The sequence below is a fragment of the Pristiophorus japonicus genome, chromosome 17 (assembly GCF_044704955.1).
Source record: "Pristiophorus japonicus isolate sPriJap1 chromosome 17, sPriJap1.hap1, whole genome shotgun sequence".
Lineage (NCBI taxonomy): Eukaryota > Metazoa > Chordata > Chondrichthyes > Pristiophoridae > Pristiophorus > Pristiophorus japonicus.
In genome coordinates, this window is record NC_091993.1 from 39,024,752 (window position 1) to 39,042,263 (window position 17,512).

General features: G+C 43.3%; 1 protein-coding gene across 3 annotated transcripts in view; it reads left to right on the forward strand.

Annotated features, from left to right (window-relative positions):
- efl1 (elongation factor like GTPase 1) overlaps positions 1-17,045 on the forward strand; it is a 372,345-nt gene extending 355,300 nt beyond the window's left edge. For 2 of the 3 annotated variants that reach the window (XM_070858673.1, XM_070858674.1), the window contains exon 20: positions 14,655-17,045. In XM_070858673.1, the coding sequence (XP_070714774.1) occupies positions 14,655-14,843 (189 nt within the window). In that variant the 3' untranslated portion in view covers positions 14,844-17,045. Of the gene's footprint in view, positions 1-3,922; positions 3,982-14,654 lie in introns of those variants that run through there. The other variant, XM_070858675.1, reaches the window with a different exon arrangement.
- The last annotated feature ends 467 nt before the right edge of the window (positions 17,046-17,512 follow it).

Sequence of the window (17,512 nt, forward strand, 5' to 3'; positions counted from 1 at the left end):
ATAATGGCTTTTCCTTGAAAAACTCCCATCACACAAAATAGTTTTCCGAACATATGGACATCACTGGCTGGCTTCTTATTACAGTGTAAAGTGAGTTCTGCACTTTCCACTGAGGTCAGCCTTAGAAACAATGAATTTGGGAGCAGCTTGGATTTATAGAATTACTAACCTTGCTCAGCTTTATGTTCAGGCTCAGCAGTATAGCTAGTTCCATCTCTTGTAACTGTGATCTAAATATGTCCTTAAGGCAGACGGAGCTATAACTAGTGAAACAAAAGGCAAAATGCTGAGAATGCATAGCAGATCTGACAATGGGGGAGCCTGAAATGTTATCCTGTGTGTCCCCTTTCCTACAATGCCGGAGCTGCTTTTTCTCCTGATTTTATTTCAAAAGTGGTAATGAATAAGAGTTATTCTTAATGTAGTTCACCCAAAAATCACATTGCCCCTGAAATGGAATAAGCCTGGAATCTGTGCTATTTCACACAAACGTCTATATTTTGCATTCCACGTGATTAAGAAATGACTGCAAGTTAGCTTGTACCTAAAAATACTATGGAAATCAACGTTGATGAACTTTGTTAAACTTAACCAGTGCACAAATATCAAGTGTTGGGCAGAGCAGTATGATGACATTAAAAGAAAGGTTAGAAATTTGATTGGAGGGTTCCTAAGGCACTAATGTCGGGCAGCCGCTAAATTTCACACCGGAAGATTTTTAGCAACGGGAACAGCAAAATTAAGTTTTTGCGCCCTGACCATGGAGCAGAGCGTTGAGGGAGGCGTTCCACACCTCTCTTAGGGCGCTAGACCAGATGAGCAACTGAATATCCCAAGCTAAACAGCCAGCTTTGTAGCGCCCTAAGAGCGGCCGCCCTGCAGAAAAAAAAATTGTAACAAAAAACATTCCCGATACATTACTCACCCCAAATAAAGTTAAATCGCAAAAAAAAATCAATCACACTTACCTCATGCAGTCATTCCTTCCCTAAGTGCCCCAGGACAGCTCTGCACAGCAGCTTTCTCTGGCGGTGTCACTAGGGGGCGCTACGGGTGCAGCACAAACCAAATTTGGCTTCCGTGTCAATACCGGGGGCGTTGCACACCTGCGTGATGCTCCCGGGCGATACTCCTCAGCGCCGCCGGTACCGGCACACCAAATTTGCCAAACGGCGCAAATGTCGGCATTCGCAAACACCCCCGCGAGGGGCACATTTCTCCACCATAGTGTTTGGAGTGCCGTTGCATTTGAACCATCGAATTTTACAGCGCATAAGGAGGCCATTCAGTCCATCTTGTCCAGCGGCTCTGTGCTCAAGCAATCCAAAACTTATCCCACTATCCTGCGCTCTCCCATGGTCCTGTATCTGCTTGAACTATTTCTCCAAATTTTCCTTGAAAGTTGTAATGATCCCGACCCTATCCGCTCCCTGTGGAAAATCATTCCATGCTCCAAAAAATTTGTGTAACTAAATTTCTCCTCGCCTCTCTACCGACCTGAAGATAATGGCGGAATACTCTCAATACCGGAAACTCCACCCAAGGCCTCCAAAACCACGGTGACAGCTTTTCACCTAAACAACGAAGCCGGCAAGGAAACCACTTGATATCGCCCTTAATGGGTTCAAAATGAGCCCTGTGCGAAATACCTGGGTGTAACATTGGACAGATGTTTGAATTTAAAACCTCATTTGGAAAAGACATGTGTAAAAGTAAAACGAAGAAATAGCCTCATCCGCAGACCTGTGAGCATAACGTGGGTTGCCGATGCAAGCAGCCACTCTAAATAGAATTTTACAGCGCAGAAAGAGTCATTCAGCCTGTCGGGTCTATGCCGGTGTTTATACTCCACTGCTGTACTCAACCGCTGAATATTGAGCACCAGTGTGGGTGGGTGGCTCACATAACACATCTCTAGATGGGGATTGCTTATTTCTGCAATGAGAATTATAACTGGAACATTGAAGTGAACACCCATTCAATGGTTACCCACTCTTACACATGTATACCCACCAACCAAAATCCGGAGAGAGACACGTATAGCTTGTGCATAGAATCAAACCATAGCCAAGCTGAATTTACTCATTCACGATGATCTCCAGAGCCTCCTGGGATCGGGCTAATGCTGTCGAAGTGTCCGCATTCAGTCCTGGGACATACTGGGAAGAGTTCTGGGATAATACTAATGTCCCAAACAAACACCTGATTACCATCACCGCAAAAGTACTCCCAAGCTTCACACGACCCCGGAAACGATGGTCGCGTTAAATTGTTTCAGAACGTCACATGACAGACCAGGTTGTAAATCAGTGCCCACTTCGATGTGAGCCGGTCACACCTCATACATATAGCAAGCCGCCTGCTGGCTCGCCAATCTGGACTTAGTTATTTAAATGTTGCTAATCACTTCTCTCGCATTCCAAAGTAGTAGTGGTCATAGTAGTACAAGTCCTAACTTCGCTTCCCACTCTATGTGACAGTTTTTAAATTAATGATTCCCCAACCAGAAGAAACGTTCTTTCCCTATTCACTCAGTTAAACGTCTTTATTATTGTAGTGTAGTGGTTAGCCTAATAATGCCGAGCCATGGACTAATATTTCAGAGTTTGCAAGTTATGGCAGTTTGACAATTTTGATATTTAATTTAGAAATAAAGCTGAAAATAAAGAGCTGGTACCAGTAAAAGTGACAATGAAACTGTCATTGTTGTAAAAACCCAACTGGTTCACTGATTTATTTTTATGGAAGTAAACTTCCTGTCCTTACCCAATCTGGCTCCTGTCCATACCAACCATAGACAACGCTTAACTGAAGTGGCCTAGCAAATCACTCAGTTGTATCAAACTGCTAGGGATGGGCAATAAATGCCGGCCTTGCCAGCGATGTCCACAAACTGAGAATGAATTTTCCTCAGTGGAAATAAATGTGACTGGGTGTTAGTGGCGATAACCGAGGTATAACTTAATCATTGAAGGACTGCTAACACTTTCATGTTAATTGATGAGATGCAACTGAAGCTTTCCTAAAAGTTGGTCCTTAATAAGATATATTGCAGACAGCACCAAATCGCACGCCTTTGAAGACAGGAACTTCCAAAGAGATTAAGTTGCAGTAGACTTTTGCGGTTGATGAAAATAAAATTGATTATAGTTTAGCATAGCAGATTATGAACTGTTTATTATTTTTACTACAATCTACAATAATTCAGTCAATTTTATGCTAAAAATTGAAATATTCAATCATTTGAATTCAGCAACATAAACAACAACGCAAAGTAGGAATTTGGTGGAGTGCATAAAAATGATGAGTTATCATGACTTGAATTAAGCAACTTTGATGTAATTGGATTAGGACTGTACAATGAGCTAGCAAAGTTTAATAAATACTGTAAAATATATATTACTAGTTAATTTGTGGCTTTTCAAGTGTAGTCTTTAGGTGCAAGGAGATTTAGAGCCTGGGTTTAAAGTCATACTTTCTGTCCTTATTGTGTAATATTTTTACAGTTAAATAGCAAATCTTATGGCAGTTTGGGCAGTAGAGTTGGTGGGGTTATCTGCGGAGCAGGCTGAGGTGGTTGGAGATGAAAAGCTGAGGTGCTACTGAGCGCTCACTGGCAATACAGTATAATTGCAGTGTGACATATTTACATAGCCAGCTTCCATTATAAATGTAGAAACAGAAATTTATAATTGAAAAAGTTGTCATAAAAGTGTGATTAAAAACATGACAACAGAAAGTTTGTAGACAGGAAATACATGTAGATCTAATATTGTTAATACATCTGTTCAGTTAAATTCTGAAAAGAAATCTAGCATAGTATTATTCTGTCAAAGACGGGCTAGTAGGTGCGGTAATTTTTTTTTAAAGTGTTCTCTGTTCATTATCTTGGGAATGCTTTAGTATTTTATCTCGATATCAGGGCAACTGAAAACACTATTGGGGAAGAATGATCGAGGGTTCTTCTACAGGCATGAAACACAGAAATCAAAAACATTAAAATGAAATGGATAACAGATTTTCAAAAATGTAAGTCATCACACAATGTAAACATGCTTAGAATGATGAGTGATGCTTAGTTGCATAGTGAATGAAATAAACTTCAATGGTGCAGGTCCCCAATTGTGGAGATGTAATGAGGCTGCGTAATCACATCATAATTGGTGTTTGTTTGTGTCCTTTCAAGGAATCCATGTGACGACAAATCTTATTGAAACAGTAAACCTAGTTAAATCCACCACCCATTGTAAGACTGAGCCACAGGGACTAGGAAGGGCCCAGGTTTGGTTCCTGGTCTATGCTCAGCTAGCTGACCTCAACCAAGGCGGCAGAAGGGATACTACTGACCATCACTAACTTTGAGCTAAGATGGGGAAAGCAGCTAGGTTCCCGCCACTGGCCACTGTACATTGACCCCTGCTGGAAATGATGCTTCTGTGGACCACACCAAGGGCAGGATTGGGCTGGGGTGTGATGACCCACATAGCTGAATAACCGGCCAGAACCCTAACCCCTCACTCTCGTGAAGAACGAGCCACATGAACAAGGCACCGAGGATTGCGGATGCCCAGACCTCAGTGCCTTCAGGAGAGGAGGGGAGAATTAGGAGAGGCAGAACCAACAGCTGAACTATCGCATGGAAATAATTCATCTCAGAAAGCAGAGCCCCTGACTGGCAGGATAAATGCATTTTTTTTTTTCAGTCTTGCTATGCCTTCACAAATTCTGTGCTGCAAAACAGAAGCAGATGTACGGTGACATATGCCCCTCCGGCACTGCCTGAGTTCTCTGTGCAGAAAAGGGTTTTGTTTTGCAGCGAATCTTGCCGTTGATTTCACTGCCATCTGTGTTCTCTAAATTAGACATCTCACTAGCTTAGATCTCCAACCAGGTGCGAGGACTTGCCTGTGCTGGTGCAGTAATTATGATTTTTGACTGCTGCGTGAGTGTTGGGTCATGCTATTAGCAGCATAAATCCTAAGTGGCATTCCAACCCAGTGGCTTGGAGGCTAAAGTTAATAAAAAAATAAAAAGTAATCTTGTCATAATTGTCTCCTGCAAAAGCGGCTTTATGTTCTACAGAAGTAATTTCTGAGATTTCCTGTCGGTGTGGTTACATTTTCTCTCTGTTGTTGAAGGGATGCTTCTGTAAAAGGATTTGCAGAACAAAGCAGCTTATGCAATGCTCAGTTAATGCAATGCTGTTTTTTTACCCCCAAACTGTCAAAATAAAAAAGGGAACATCAAAATTCCAAGTAAACTCTGGTGTACATTTTGCATCTTCATGTGTTGCAATTGGAAAGAAATACTTGGATTTATATAGCGCCTTTCACAACCATCGGACATCTCAAAGCGCTTTACAGCCAGTGAAGTACTTTTGGAGTGTAGTCACTGTTGTATTGTGGGAAACGCGGCAGCTAATTTGCGCACAGCAAGCTCCCACAAACAGCAATGTGATAATGACCAGATAATCTGTTTTTGTTATGTTGATTGAGGGATAAATATTGGCCCAGGACACCGGGGATAATTCCCCTGCTCTTCTTCAAAATAGTCCCATGATAATTTTTACGTCCATCTGAGAGGGCAGAAAGGGCCTCGGTTTAACATCTCATCTGTACCTCCAACAGTGCAGCACTCACTCAGCGGGACCATTCTATAATATATCCTGGGATGTTACCAGGACTGACGGGATATCGTTGGGAAGAGAGACCGAGAAGTTGTGACTTTTTTAAGGAAATAAGTCAAAGGATGACCTGATTATTACAGAGAAATTTACAGCACAGATACAGGCCATTCGGCCCAACTAGTCCATGCCAGTGTTTATGGTTCACTCGAGACTCCTCCCACCCTACTTCATCTAACCCTATCAGCATATCCTTCTGTTCCTTTTGCCTTCATCGAGCTTGCCCTTAAATGCATCTATGCAATTCGCCGTAACCACACTCTGAGTACAAACATTTCTCCTGCGTTCCTCACTGGGTTTATTAGTGACTATCATGTTTATGGGCCCTCGTTTTGGATTCTCCCACTGGTGGAAACATCTTCTCTATGTCTACCTTGTTATGAATGCAGGCTTTAAAGAAGATAACTAGTGATGGATTGTTTCCATTGGCTGGTAACAAGAGGATGTCAATTTAAGATGATCGCAAGAATTAAAGGTGAAGTTAGAAAACAAATGATTTACACCAAGGGTGATTGGGTAATGTAGTTCTCTGCTGTGAACTGTTGTTGAAGCAAAGTCCATGAATTCTTTTAAAAGTGAATTCGATTGTTGCTTCATAAAGAAACAGTGGGATGTTGAGTGAGGGAGCAGGAGTGTGAGATTGGACTAGGTGGAGAAAACCACCACTGCAGACTAGATGGGCTTCTATTTCAAGTAATTTCCTTTTAAAATAAGATAATGGGACGAAAATTCCGGCCTAGCCGGGTGCGTACGGAGTGCGCACGAATACAGCGAGGCCGCGCAAAAAACGGTTTTCGGGGCACGATGAGCATGTGCCGAGAACCATCTTTTCCGATCTGTCAAGGTTTCTTCAGACAGATCCTCCGCATCCTCAGGAGAAGGACATCGCGCGGGAGAGATTGGACTATTTGTCCAACTCATGCCCAGCAAATGTCCTTCAAACTTTTACGCCTGATAAAAGCAAGCGCATAGCCTACTTTTAGCAGTGTAACACTTTTAAAACATAGAGAAATTAAATTTCATCATTCATTTTTATGTTAAAAACCCTGTCCATTAAGGTAAGTTTATTTTTAACCCTATTAAAACAAATTTCCCCCAATTTATTTTTCTAAAACATTTAATTTCAATTAATTTTAAATATGTGAGTTTAAAAAAAATTTATTTGCTGTGTTTCGGTGTTTTAGGGGTTTTTCTCATTGATAGTAATGGGAGCTCATACAAACAGAGTTCTCATTATCATCAATGAGAATACTCGATAGTGATTGGTGGTCCAGGCCCACGTGACTCCAGCAGATGAATCCATGCATGGAAGACAGATCCCCGTGTGCTGCGCAGTGGGTGAAGGCCTCAGACTGGAATCCTATGTTGCTCAGGGACCACCAGGTAGTTTCGTAGATTTTTTTCAGGTCAGATGCGTTCGTACGAAGGAAGCCTCTGACCCCAATTTTCCCCCCAATGTTTTACTTTCCCTCGAGTTCACGCTGCTTAGAATCTGTGCCAGCAACCTACATACCAGTGCGATCCCAGTTTTTACCATTAGCTGGTTCGCATTCACGTTATAAATGTACCTTTTATCTTTATGCGTCAGCCAGTGGCTCACTTGGTAGCATCCTCGCCTCAGACGTTAAACCAGCCCTCTCAGGTGGACGTAAAAGATCCCATGACACTATTTGGAAGAAGGGTTATCCCCGGTGTCCTGGTCAATATTTAGCCCTCAATCAACATCACTGAAACCGATTATCTGGTCATTATCACATTACTATTTAGCTGCTGCGCTTCCCACATTACAACAGTGACTACATTTCAAAAAGTACTTCATTGGCTGTAAAGCGTTTTGTGGGGTCCGGTGGTCGTGAAAGGCGCTATATAAATGCAAGTTTTTCTTTCTTTAAAATCAGCAGACTGGGAGTTAGAGAGGGTGTTGCACTATCAGTGCCCCTTTAAAAATTATTAACTTGCTTCAAAAGGATTAGAATCAACCATAACAACCTTTTTTCTCTGTCTTTTCTCTTATTTTGTTTCTATTAAATCGTGAGCACTGAGGAAAAAAGAAAAATGGTTTGAAAGAGTTGAGGTGCCCTGATTGCACGAACAGAATGAATGATCTTCTGCACAACTGGTGCTGAAGCACATTGGCTCATCAGCATTAACTAATATTGATTCAGTCTCTCTCACTCATAATCAGTAAATCCTCTGAACCTTGATGTTGGCATTAGGCTTTAATTTGTGTTTAAATAATGTTTTAAAAATTGTAATTTATTGACTGAATACAAATGGTGTTTAGGAAATATAATCCTCCCCCCATGAGCTTAAAATCACAAGGATGGTAGGTGCAAAAAATTATCACATTAGTTTGAAATTTCTCTCTGTCTGCATTTATATTAACCAAGTTAAAGCTCCGCTAAATGTTATCCCACAGCTTAGTTTCAAGACTGACATAGCCAAGCTGAGGGGATAAACATCACGTTTGGCATCTGGCTATTCAATGTATGCCTACTTATATTAGACATAAAACAAAATAAATTTAAAACCGAGAGAATACAGCAATGATTATAAAAAGAACAAAAGCCAGCACTGAAAAAGTTACGAGAAAAATGAAAATATCAAACAAATGGCAGAAAATCATGTCTTCCCCTTTAAGAGCTCTTTTACACTTACTAATTCGCCACTCCAGATAGAAAAGGAAAAGACTTGCATTTATATAGCCCCTTCCATGGCCACTGGATGTCTCAAAGCGCTTTACAGCCAATGAAGTACTCAAACTGAGGAATCAAGTAAGTAATCGGAGCACATGGTACAATCCCATCCAAAGCAAAGAGCAAATTGGCCTGTACCACCTTTACATGAATTTGGCTATTGCACTTTGGCTTTGGCACATTTCGTGCAACAGCCGAAAGATTGGGTGCTGCACGAATTGGTTGGGTTCTTGTGAAAGGGCTTCACCTGACGATTTCCCCAAACCTTGTTCGCATGTTCCACACCAACGGGTCAACTCCTGGGAAATGTATCCTTGAATATTTTATATTTCTTGGACTTGGTGACTCAAGTTATTTGTGGGGGACCAGAGATGGGCCCAGAGCTTCCATACTCCACCTCGACCCAGTGATCAGCTAGCAGACCTGCTCCTAGGCTTTGCCAATCCTGTCTGGAGCAGGGAGGTGCACTGGGGCAGCCTGCAGTATCTCGACACTAATTTTTCTCTCCCTGCTTTATTGAGGGGAAGCACTTCTTCTTTCAGTAGTCCTCCAATTAGCCAGCTCAATTGAGGGAATGGCTGGTCCTGACCCAACTTCCCACCACTCCACGGCACAGTGTGGGGTATCGGAGCATTATGAGCTTTGTGACATCAGTAGCTTCCTCCAACTTAGCAGATTGTTGATAGCTGAGTACTGAAGTTATCAAGGTGCAATCCTTGACATTTTTATTATTCACCTCTAACGTACATATTGGGGGGAATTTTAACCTAAAAAAACAGGTGGGTTGGGGTCGTGTGAGAAGTTAGTGTTAAAACTCTGAATCCCACTTCCAACCCGCTCACTTTCGGTTTTAGCTTTAACTGGTTGGGTTTTGCGGGCCTCCCTTAGAGAACGGGTCTGGGAAATTAGTAATGGGGAACATGGAGATGGCAGAAACTCTGAACAAATATTTTGTATCAGTCTTTACGGTAGAGGACGCTAACAATATTCCAACAGTGGATAGCCAAGGGGCTATAAGGGGAGAGGAACTTAACACAATCACAATCACTAAGGAGGTGGTACTCAGTAAGATAATGGGACTAAAGGCAGATAAATTCCCTGGACCTGATGGCTTGCATCCTAGGGTCTTAAGAGAAGTAGCGGCAGGAATTGTGGATGCATTGGTTGTAATTTACCAAAATTCCCTGGATTCTGGGGAAGTCCCAGCAGATTGGAAAACTGCAAATGTAATGCTCCTATTTAAAAAAGGAGGCAGACAAAAAGCAGGAAACTATAGACCAGTTAGCTTAGCATCTGTGGTTGGGAAAATGTTGGAGTTCATTATTAAAGAATCAGTAGCAGGACATTTGGAAAAGCAAAATCCGGTCAGACAGATTCGGCATGGATTTATGAAGGGGAAATCATGTTTGACAAATTTGCTGGAGTTCTTCGAGGATGTAACTAACAGGGTGGATAAAGGGGAACCAGTGGATGTGGTGTATTTGGACTTCCAGAAGGCATTTGACAAGGTGCCACATAAAAGGTTACTGCACAAGATAAATGTTCACGGAATTGGGGGTAATATATTAGCATGGATAGAGGATTGGCTAACTAACAGAAAACAGAGAGTCGGGATAAATGGTTCATTCTCAGGTTGGCAACCAGTAACTAGTGGGGTGCTGCAGGGATCAGGGAAAAGGACATTGACAAGCTAAGTGAGTGGACAAAAATTTGGCAGATGGAGTATAATGTTGGAAAGAGTGAGGTCATGCACTTTGGCAGAAAAAAATCAAAGAGCAAGTTATTATTTAAATGGAGAAAGATTGCAAAGTGCTGCAGTACAGCGGGACCTGGGGGTACTTGTGCATGAAACACAAAAGGATAGTATGCAGATACAGCAAGTGATCAAGAAGACCAATGGTATCTTGGCCTTTATTGCACAGGGGATGGAGTATAAAAGCAGAGAAGTCTTGCTACAGTTATATAAGGTTTTGGTGAAGCTACACCTGGAATACTGCGTGCAGTTTTGGTTTCCATATTTACAAAAGGATATACTTGCTTTGGAGGCAGTTCAGAGAAGGTTCATTAGGTTGATTCCAGGGATGAGGGGGTTGACTTGTGAGGAAAGGTTGAGTAGGTTGGACCTCTACTCATTGGAATTCGGAAGAATGAGAGGTGATCTTATCGAAACGTATAAGATTATGAGGGGGCTTGACAAGGTGGATGCAGAGAGGATGTTTCCACTGATGGGGGAGACTGGAACTAGAGGGCATGATCTTAGAATAAGGGGCCGCCCATTTAAAACAGATGAGGAGAAATTTCTTCTCTGAGGGTTGTGGATCTGTGGAATTCGCTGCCTCAGAGAGCTATGGAAGCTGGGACATTGAATAAATTTAAGACAGAAATAGACAGTTTCTTAAATGATAAGGGATTATGGGGAGTGGGCGGGGAAGTGGAGCTGAGTCCATGATCGGATCAGCCATGATCTTATTGAATGGCGGAGCAGGCTCGAGGGGCCGCGTGGCCTACTCCTGTTCCTATTTCTTATGTTCTTATGTTCCTGAAACCCGGCAGCTAAAGTAAGGTGAGGACTGCTGGATCCAGGAGGTGAATGCCTTTACACTTAGCTCCTGCATTCAGCTACCCTACCTAACCCACCCCCGAGATCGGAGTCCCCCCTCTCCCCGGCCCCTGATCCCTGCCAAGAGGCCTCCCCATTAGCCCCCCTCCTCTTCCACCCCCCCCCCCCCCCCCCCCAATCCTCCAGGCCCCTGATCTGTTTCTCCAGCCGCCAATCATTCCTCAACCCCCCTGCCGTGCTGCTACCGGCCCCCTCATCCGTTCTCCTGGGTTTCCTGACTGCTTCAGAGCTCCTGTACTCCCAACCCACCTCCCCATTAAAAATTTAGCCCATTATTCAGGTTCGTGCTAGGCGATACATATGACGGGGCCACAGATGTTCAAGAGCATGTTTTGTTTTTTGACTGTAAAACATGAATAAAGTTCACTAAAAGGTATAACAGTAATACCGTGATATATGCCAAGTGGGTAACTTTCTGGATTCAATGTGGGAGACTTTGACCCCTTAGCTGAATGCTATCCAAAAATATTAGCTGGCAGTGTGTTCAAATACATAGGAAGCTTGCACAAGAATAATTTGTGCCATTAAATTTCTTTCTAAGATGTGACCATGATACAGGCGTAGGAGCTGATCGCTTGTAAGATTCTTTAGCCTATAAGTTTGTGTTTGAGGAGAAGAGACAAAGTTTTTTTAAGTATTGCAAGGTGAAAAAAGACAATGGTCACAGGATTCTAGTCAGAATCTAGCCCTCACCGATGGGACGGAAGTGTTCCCTCCATGCTGACTTCTGGGAATGATCGCAAATCCGATGTGTTGCCGGGCCTGGGCGCCCGGCGAATCGCCTCAGTTTTTCATTCAGTGGGCCGGACCCCATCTGCGGCAACCCTCCTGCCCAGGAACTCGACCTCTGGGGCCAAAAACACGCACTTGGCCTTTTTCAGCCGCAAGTCTACCCGATCCAATCGGCGTAGCACCTCCTCCAGGATGCGGAGGTGTTCCTCGGTGTCTCGACCCGTTATAAGGATGTCGTCTTGGAATACGACCATTCCATGGATGGACTTGAGTAAGCTTTCCATGTTTCACTGAAAGATAGCCGCTGCAGAACGAATGCCAAACAGGCAAAAGAGGTCCTCCGTTCTCGGAAGCGGGTATTGGTCTTGCAGCGACACTCGGTTGATGGTGGCTTTGTAGGCGCCACAAATCCTAACCGAGCCATCTGCTTTGAGGACGGGAACGATGGGACTTGCCCAGTCGTCGAATTCATCAGCCGAAATTATGACCTCTCTGAGCAGCTTGTCCAGTTCACTTTCAATTTTCTCACGCATCACATACGGCATCGCTCTGACTTTGTGGTGCACTGGTCTGGCGTCTGGAGTGATGCGTATCACTACTTTAGTGCCCTTGAACGTTCCGGCACCAGGTTGAAAGAGTGACTCGAATTTTTGCAATACCTGTGAGCATGAACTTCGCTCCACGGATGAAATGGCGTGCACAACCCACATTTCCAATTCATCTCAGCTAGCCAACTCCTCCCCAAAAGCGCGGGGCCATTTCCTGGAACAATCCAGAGTGGCAACCAGTTATGTAATCCATTATGCGTTACCACCAAGTTTGCGCTGCCCAGCACAGGGATGATCTCTTTGGTGTTCGTACGTAGCTGCGTCTCAATGCGTTCCAGTTTGGGCCTGCTAGCTCTGTGTGGCCATAGTCTCTCAAATTGTTGGGCGCTCATGAGTGACTGGCTAGCTCCTGTATCCAGTTCCATGTGCACCTGGACGCCATTCAGTAAGACTTTCATCATCATGGGTGGCGTTTTAGTGTATTAACTGTGGACGTCAGCCACATGAACTCTCTAAACTTCAGCATCCATCGTTGTTCTCCAGGCCTCATCCTGCATTGCAGACCCCTCGTCTGGTTCCTCTGTCTCGCAGACTAGCCTCGCTACTGCCTTTCTGCACATCCTGGCCAAGTATCCACTGACATTACAAATCCTACATGTATAAAGCTGGAACCTGCAGCTTTTTGGCAGTGTGTCTACCCCCACACTTCCAGCATGAGCTGAGATTGCTGTTAACAAAAGGACTATTCCCAGGCATTCCTCTCTGATGGCCCGTTTGGCTGTTTCTAAACACTCTGATGGAGGGTGTTATTGGTCCCATCACGGGATGCATTATTCCTCATGATGGTGTGGATTGCTGATTCCCTTTCCATTGTCCCTGTTGCGGGCCCACCCTGGAGCTTGTTGCTGCCTGGGCGGTGTCGAATTGCCCTTGCTTGCTTGCGGGGTTCTGTATCACTTTTACAATATTAACTCCCTGGTTCATCGCAACGTTAAAACCAGGACTGCGTGCGTAAATTAGCTTGGTCTCCTCTTCCCCTGCCATAAAGGTCTGAGCTATCAATGCCGCCCCTTCTAAAGTCAGGTCCTTGGTCTTTATGAGCTTCCTGAAAATGCCGGCATGATGGAAAAAGTCCCTTAATATCTCCCCCCTGCAGGCATCGGAGAACTTAGAGAGACTGGCTAAATGCCGCAGTTCCGCCTCGAAGTCCGAGACGTTTTGACCCTCCCGACGTCGGTGAGAGTAGAACCGGTGCCGGGCCATGTGTACGCTACTTGCCGGCTTGAGATGCTCACTGATCAGTTGGCTGAGCTCTTCGAAAGACTTGTCTGCTGGCTTTTGGGGCGCTAGCAGGTCTTTTATCAGCGCATACGTCTGTGCACCACAGCTGGTCAGTAGATGCGCCCTCCGCTTGTCAGCTGCTGTCTCTTCCAGCCAGTCCTTTGTGACAAAGCTCTGCTGGAGTCTTTCCACAAAGTCGTCTCAGTCCTCACCCACCTCTGTGCCACCGGTGGCCATCCTCGTGGTTCGGTGATTCCCATTTCTCGTCGCCAAATGTGGTATCTCTGCACCTTGTTACAAACTCAGACGAGGCATGTATATATCAGACACGGTCACTCTGTGACCTTCACTTTATTCCCAGGACCAAGGAGTGCTGACCCTGGGTGGTACCTCCCCTTTTATACCTGGAAACCTAGGTGAGGAGTGTCTCCTGCAAGCTCACCCCCTGTGGTCAGGGTGTGCATTTCAAGGGTACAGGTACAGTGTGCATGAGTTACAGTTACATAACTATTGTCTTTGCAAGATGGTGAAATACATGACAATGTGAGCTTGGCCACTTGCATCTTGCAGGGAAACCAGCTTGAAGGGAGCCACTGTCTACAGCCCTGATTCTCCGACCCGCGTGAGTTTTGAGCAGCGGGTTCACTGAAATTAACCTGAAATTGACAATTAACCTAGAGGTGCCATAAAGATTGCTGGTGTGATAAATTGAGAATTTCAGGTACAGAGTGTGGGGTTAGGTCTGTGGCTTTGCTCTGCATCTCTTCTTCCTTTCTCTGCCTTTGTCCTGGTAGTGAAAAGTATTTAATTCTGCAGCATCAGCATTCAGCACTTAATGGCTCAAAAATGCACAGAAAAATCTTGCTTCATGCAGTATACTTTATATACATCGTTATCCTGGTCTCGCGCTGTTTATAAACTGAGTTGATGGAGAAGGGCATTATTATCTCAGATATTACTCCTGCCTCCGATTGTAAACAAAGCTGGGAGCGGTTTACTCTTCTGTGCGTTGCTGTTTGTTTCCCCCACCCACCGCCCCTTTGTAGTGCTCGGGCTCAACTCCTCTAACGGCTGCTGTCTCGTTTGTGATGCAGGTCATTCCCAGTGACCCATATTGGGTTCCCACAACGGAGGAAGAGTACCTGCACTTCGGAGAGAAGGCCGATACCGTAAACCAGGCACACAAGTACATGAACACCGTGCGCAAACGCAAAGGGCTGTACGTGGAAGAGAAGATTGTCGAGCATGCAGAGAAGCAGAGAACGCTCAGTAAAAATAAATAATTGCTGCAGAATATAAACTTTTCCAAGGCTATTTATTCATGTGTGAAGAATGGTCAGAAGGTTGGAGATGAAATCTTAAGATTTGCATAGAGAATTGGCAAAGATGGATTAGTTTGTTTGATATGTTTACCTTCAAATGCAAATCAAACCTTCTCCATTCCTTGTACTTGTTGAGTACAAAATGCTATCAAGCACAGTTACAGTCTGACTAAAACATGATAGTTATATGTGCTATACTTTTTAATGAGTGAAAACGTGCTACAGTTACTTGAAACTGAAATCACTGTGGCTAATGAACTCAGGTATTTTGTGGCACCCAATGCAGTTTATAGATGTTTGCATTTGATATTGAACTGGTCTGTTTTGAATTACTCCTAACGAACCTAAGAGTTTCAAACAACACAGTCAAGTTCTTTAATCATCCCTAATCCTGATTCAGACAATCAAGATTGAGATTTCAAGAATGTATCGCTTACAAACTCTCCCTGTGGACTAATCTCACCAGGTTAAAATTAAAACTAATTAGACACATTCGAAACCAGTGCTGCAGGAAGAAGTGGAACAAGTGTTTGTGATACACTGCACCATGGGTTTATATGAGAGGTGTCAGCAAAGGTCACACTGTGAGAAGGCTGACATGTTGTTGAGCACAGCAGTGTGTTCCGATCCCTACAACAGATTCAGTTACTTACAAAAACATTTTAACCTCATGAAGGCTTTATGAGTGGGTTCCACCTGCTGTAAATATTGCAATCTCATTAATATGTTACATTTTTAATTCTTACTAGCTTCCCTGTAATTTTTTGGGGGCTCACGTGATCCCTTTAACGGGCTGCGCAGGCTATCCAAAACTCTGAGCATGTGCAGTTTTTCTATTTAAAAGCTGACTTAACGGCTGCACGGGACCTTCAGCTACGCGGCTTGAACGGAAAGTTGCTGCTACCGTCACCGATTTTGGTTGCAAAGAAGAGTGGAGGGATAATGAAAAGTAACCTTGAAAGAAATGAATTGTTATATACAGGTACAACGTCCGAAATCCGGAATCCTCGGGGCCATGTCCGTTCCGGTTTTTGTGTTTTTCTGGATTTCAGACAAGAAAATCAATAGTCTGAAATCCGGAATCCTCGACCGAATCCATGCCAGGTTTTGATCGGCGTGGTCCAAAATGCGGCATGGATTCGGTCGAGGATTCCGGATTTCAGACTATTGATTTTCTTGTCAGAAATCTGGAATCTTCAACCGAATCCGTGCCGGATTTCGGGTTTTGCCTCAAAAATGTCTGGTTTTCGGACAATAATTCCGGATTCCAGACGACTCCATCAGCTATGCGCAAAATGTCAGTTTTTTTGGACAATTCCGGTTTTTCGAGTTCTGGATTCGAGACATTGCACCTGTATATACTTGTCCCAACTCTCGCACTCCCCCAGCCAAGGATGCATTTGGTACAAATCTAGGATTCATTGCTTGTATTTTTTTGACTTAGCCCAAAGCACATGGTAGCAGAAGGAAGCAATCATCTTTCATGAGGGTTCAGATTGGTTTAGGGTTACACTCTTTTGTTTAATATCACATGACAATTGTACAGGCTAATGCTAATGATTTGAGGTTTTTTGTACCCCCAAAAAATGGAATTATCCAATCATTTAAATTTCTAAACAGTGCTAAAATATTGTATTGTCAAATAATTTGAATTAAGAGTAAAGTAAACTGTGATTACCTCGAGTCTGGCATTTGTACATTGATAGCCATGTAACATTAGCTCTGATCAATAATTTGTGATGCATAAAACTGTTTCAGTTCCGTGTATGGTGTAATCTGATTAAACATTGATTCTATAATGTGAAATGCTGCTTAAGATCACATTTTGTACAAAGGGACTTGTGCTTGACTCTTGATCAATAATCAGGCCAGAGCCGACCAGTTTTGCAGTCTTGCACCCACTGTCCACAAGCCTTGATGCATGTTTGCTGCCCTCTTGGCATTGGGAAAAGGGGGAGGGAGGGAAAAACAATATTAATGCATTTTTAAAAGACACGAGTACATTTGCAACTTGAAAGGAACAAATTGGTTGGAAATGCAGGAGTTAAACAGTCTTTTCTAACAACTAACGTAGCTTAATTTCTTTTGTGAAATGCTGCATTAATAAAGAAGTTGTATTTTAAATCGATCACGATGCAGCAATATATCTTTTTAAAAATCTTACATCTGTGTACATTTCCTCTCTATGAAACCTTACTTCCTGTTGCCAAATTTTTGTCTGACTTTTTGTCAACTTTTTACGTTATATATTCCTGTGTCCACATTTGGAATGGAAATTGTCTGTGTAAACTCATATTAAAATACACTTCTTGTTATTCTAAATCATTAATACCTCACAAAATAAACACACTTTTTAGTGTAGATTTTTGTCGCACAAACCAGCTCTTAATTTTTGATTTCGTTTGTGATTTTTTTTTCCCCCCCATATCTTAATGTTCCTTTTTTTAGTGCATACTTCTTAAGAATTTCATCTTTTCAGAGATCAGTTTTCAGTTATAACACAGTGTATTATGGGCAGAGATTTCAGTGACTATACTGATCATATCTAAACAGCTGCAATAACACTAAAGAAGCTCGACTCAAGCCAGCACAAAGCAGTCTGCTTGGGCGGCACCAGTGGTCCCGCTGAG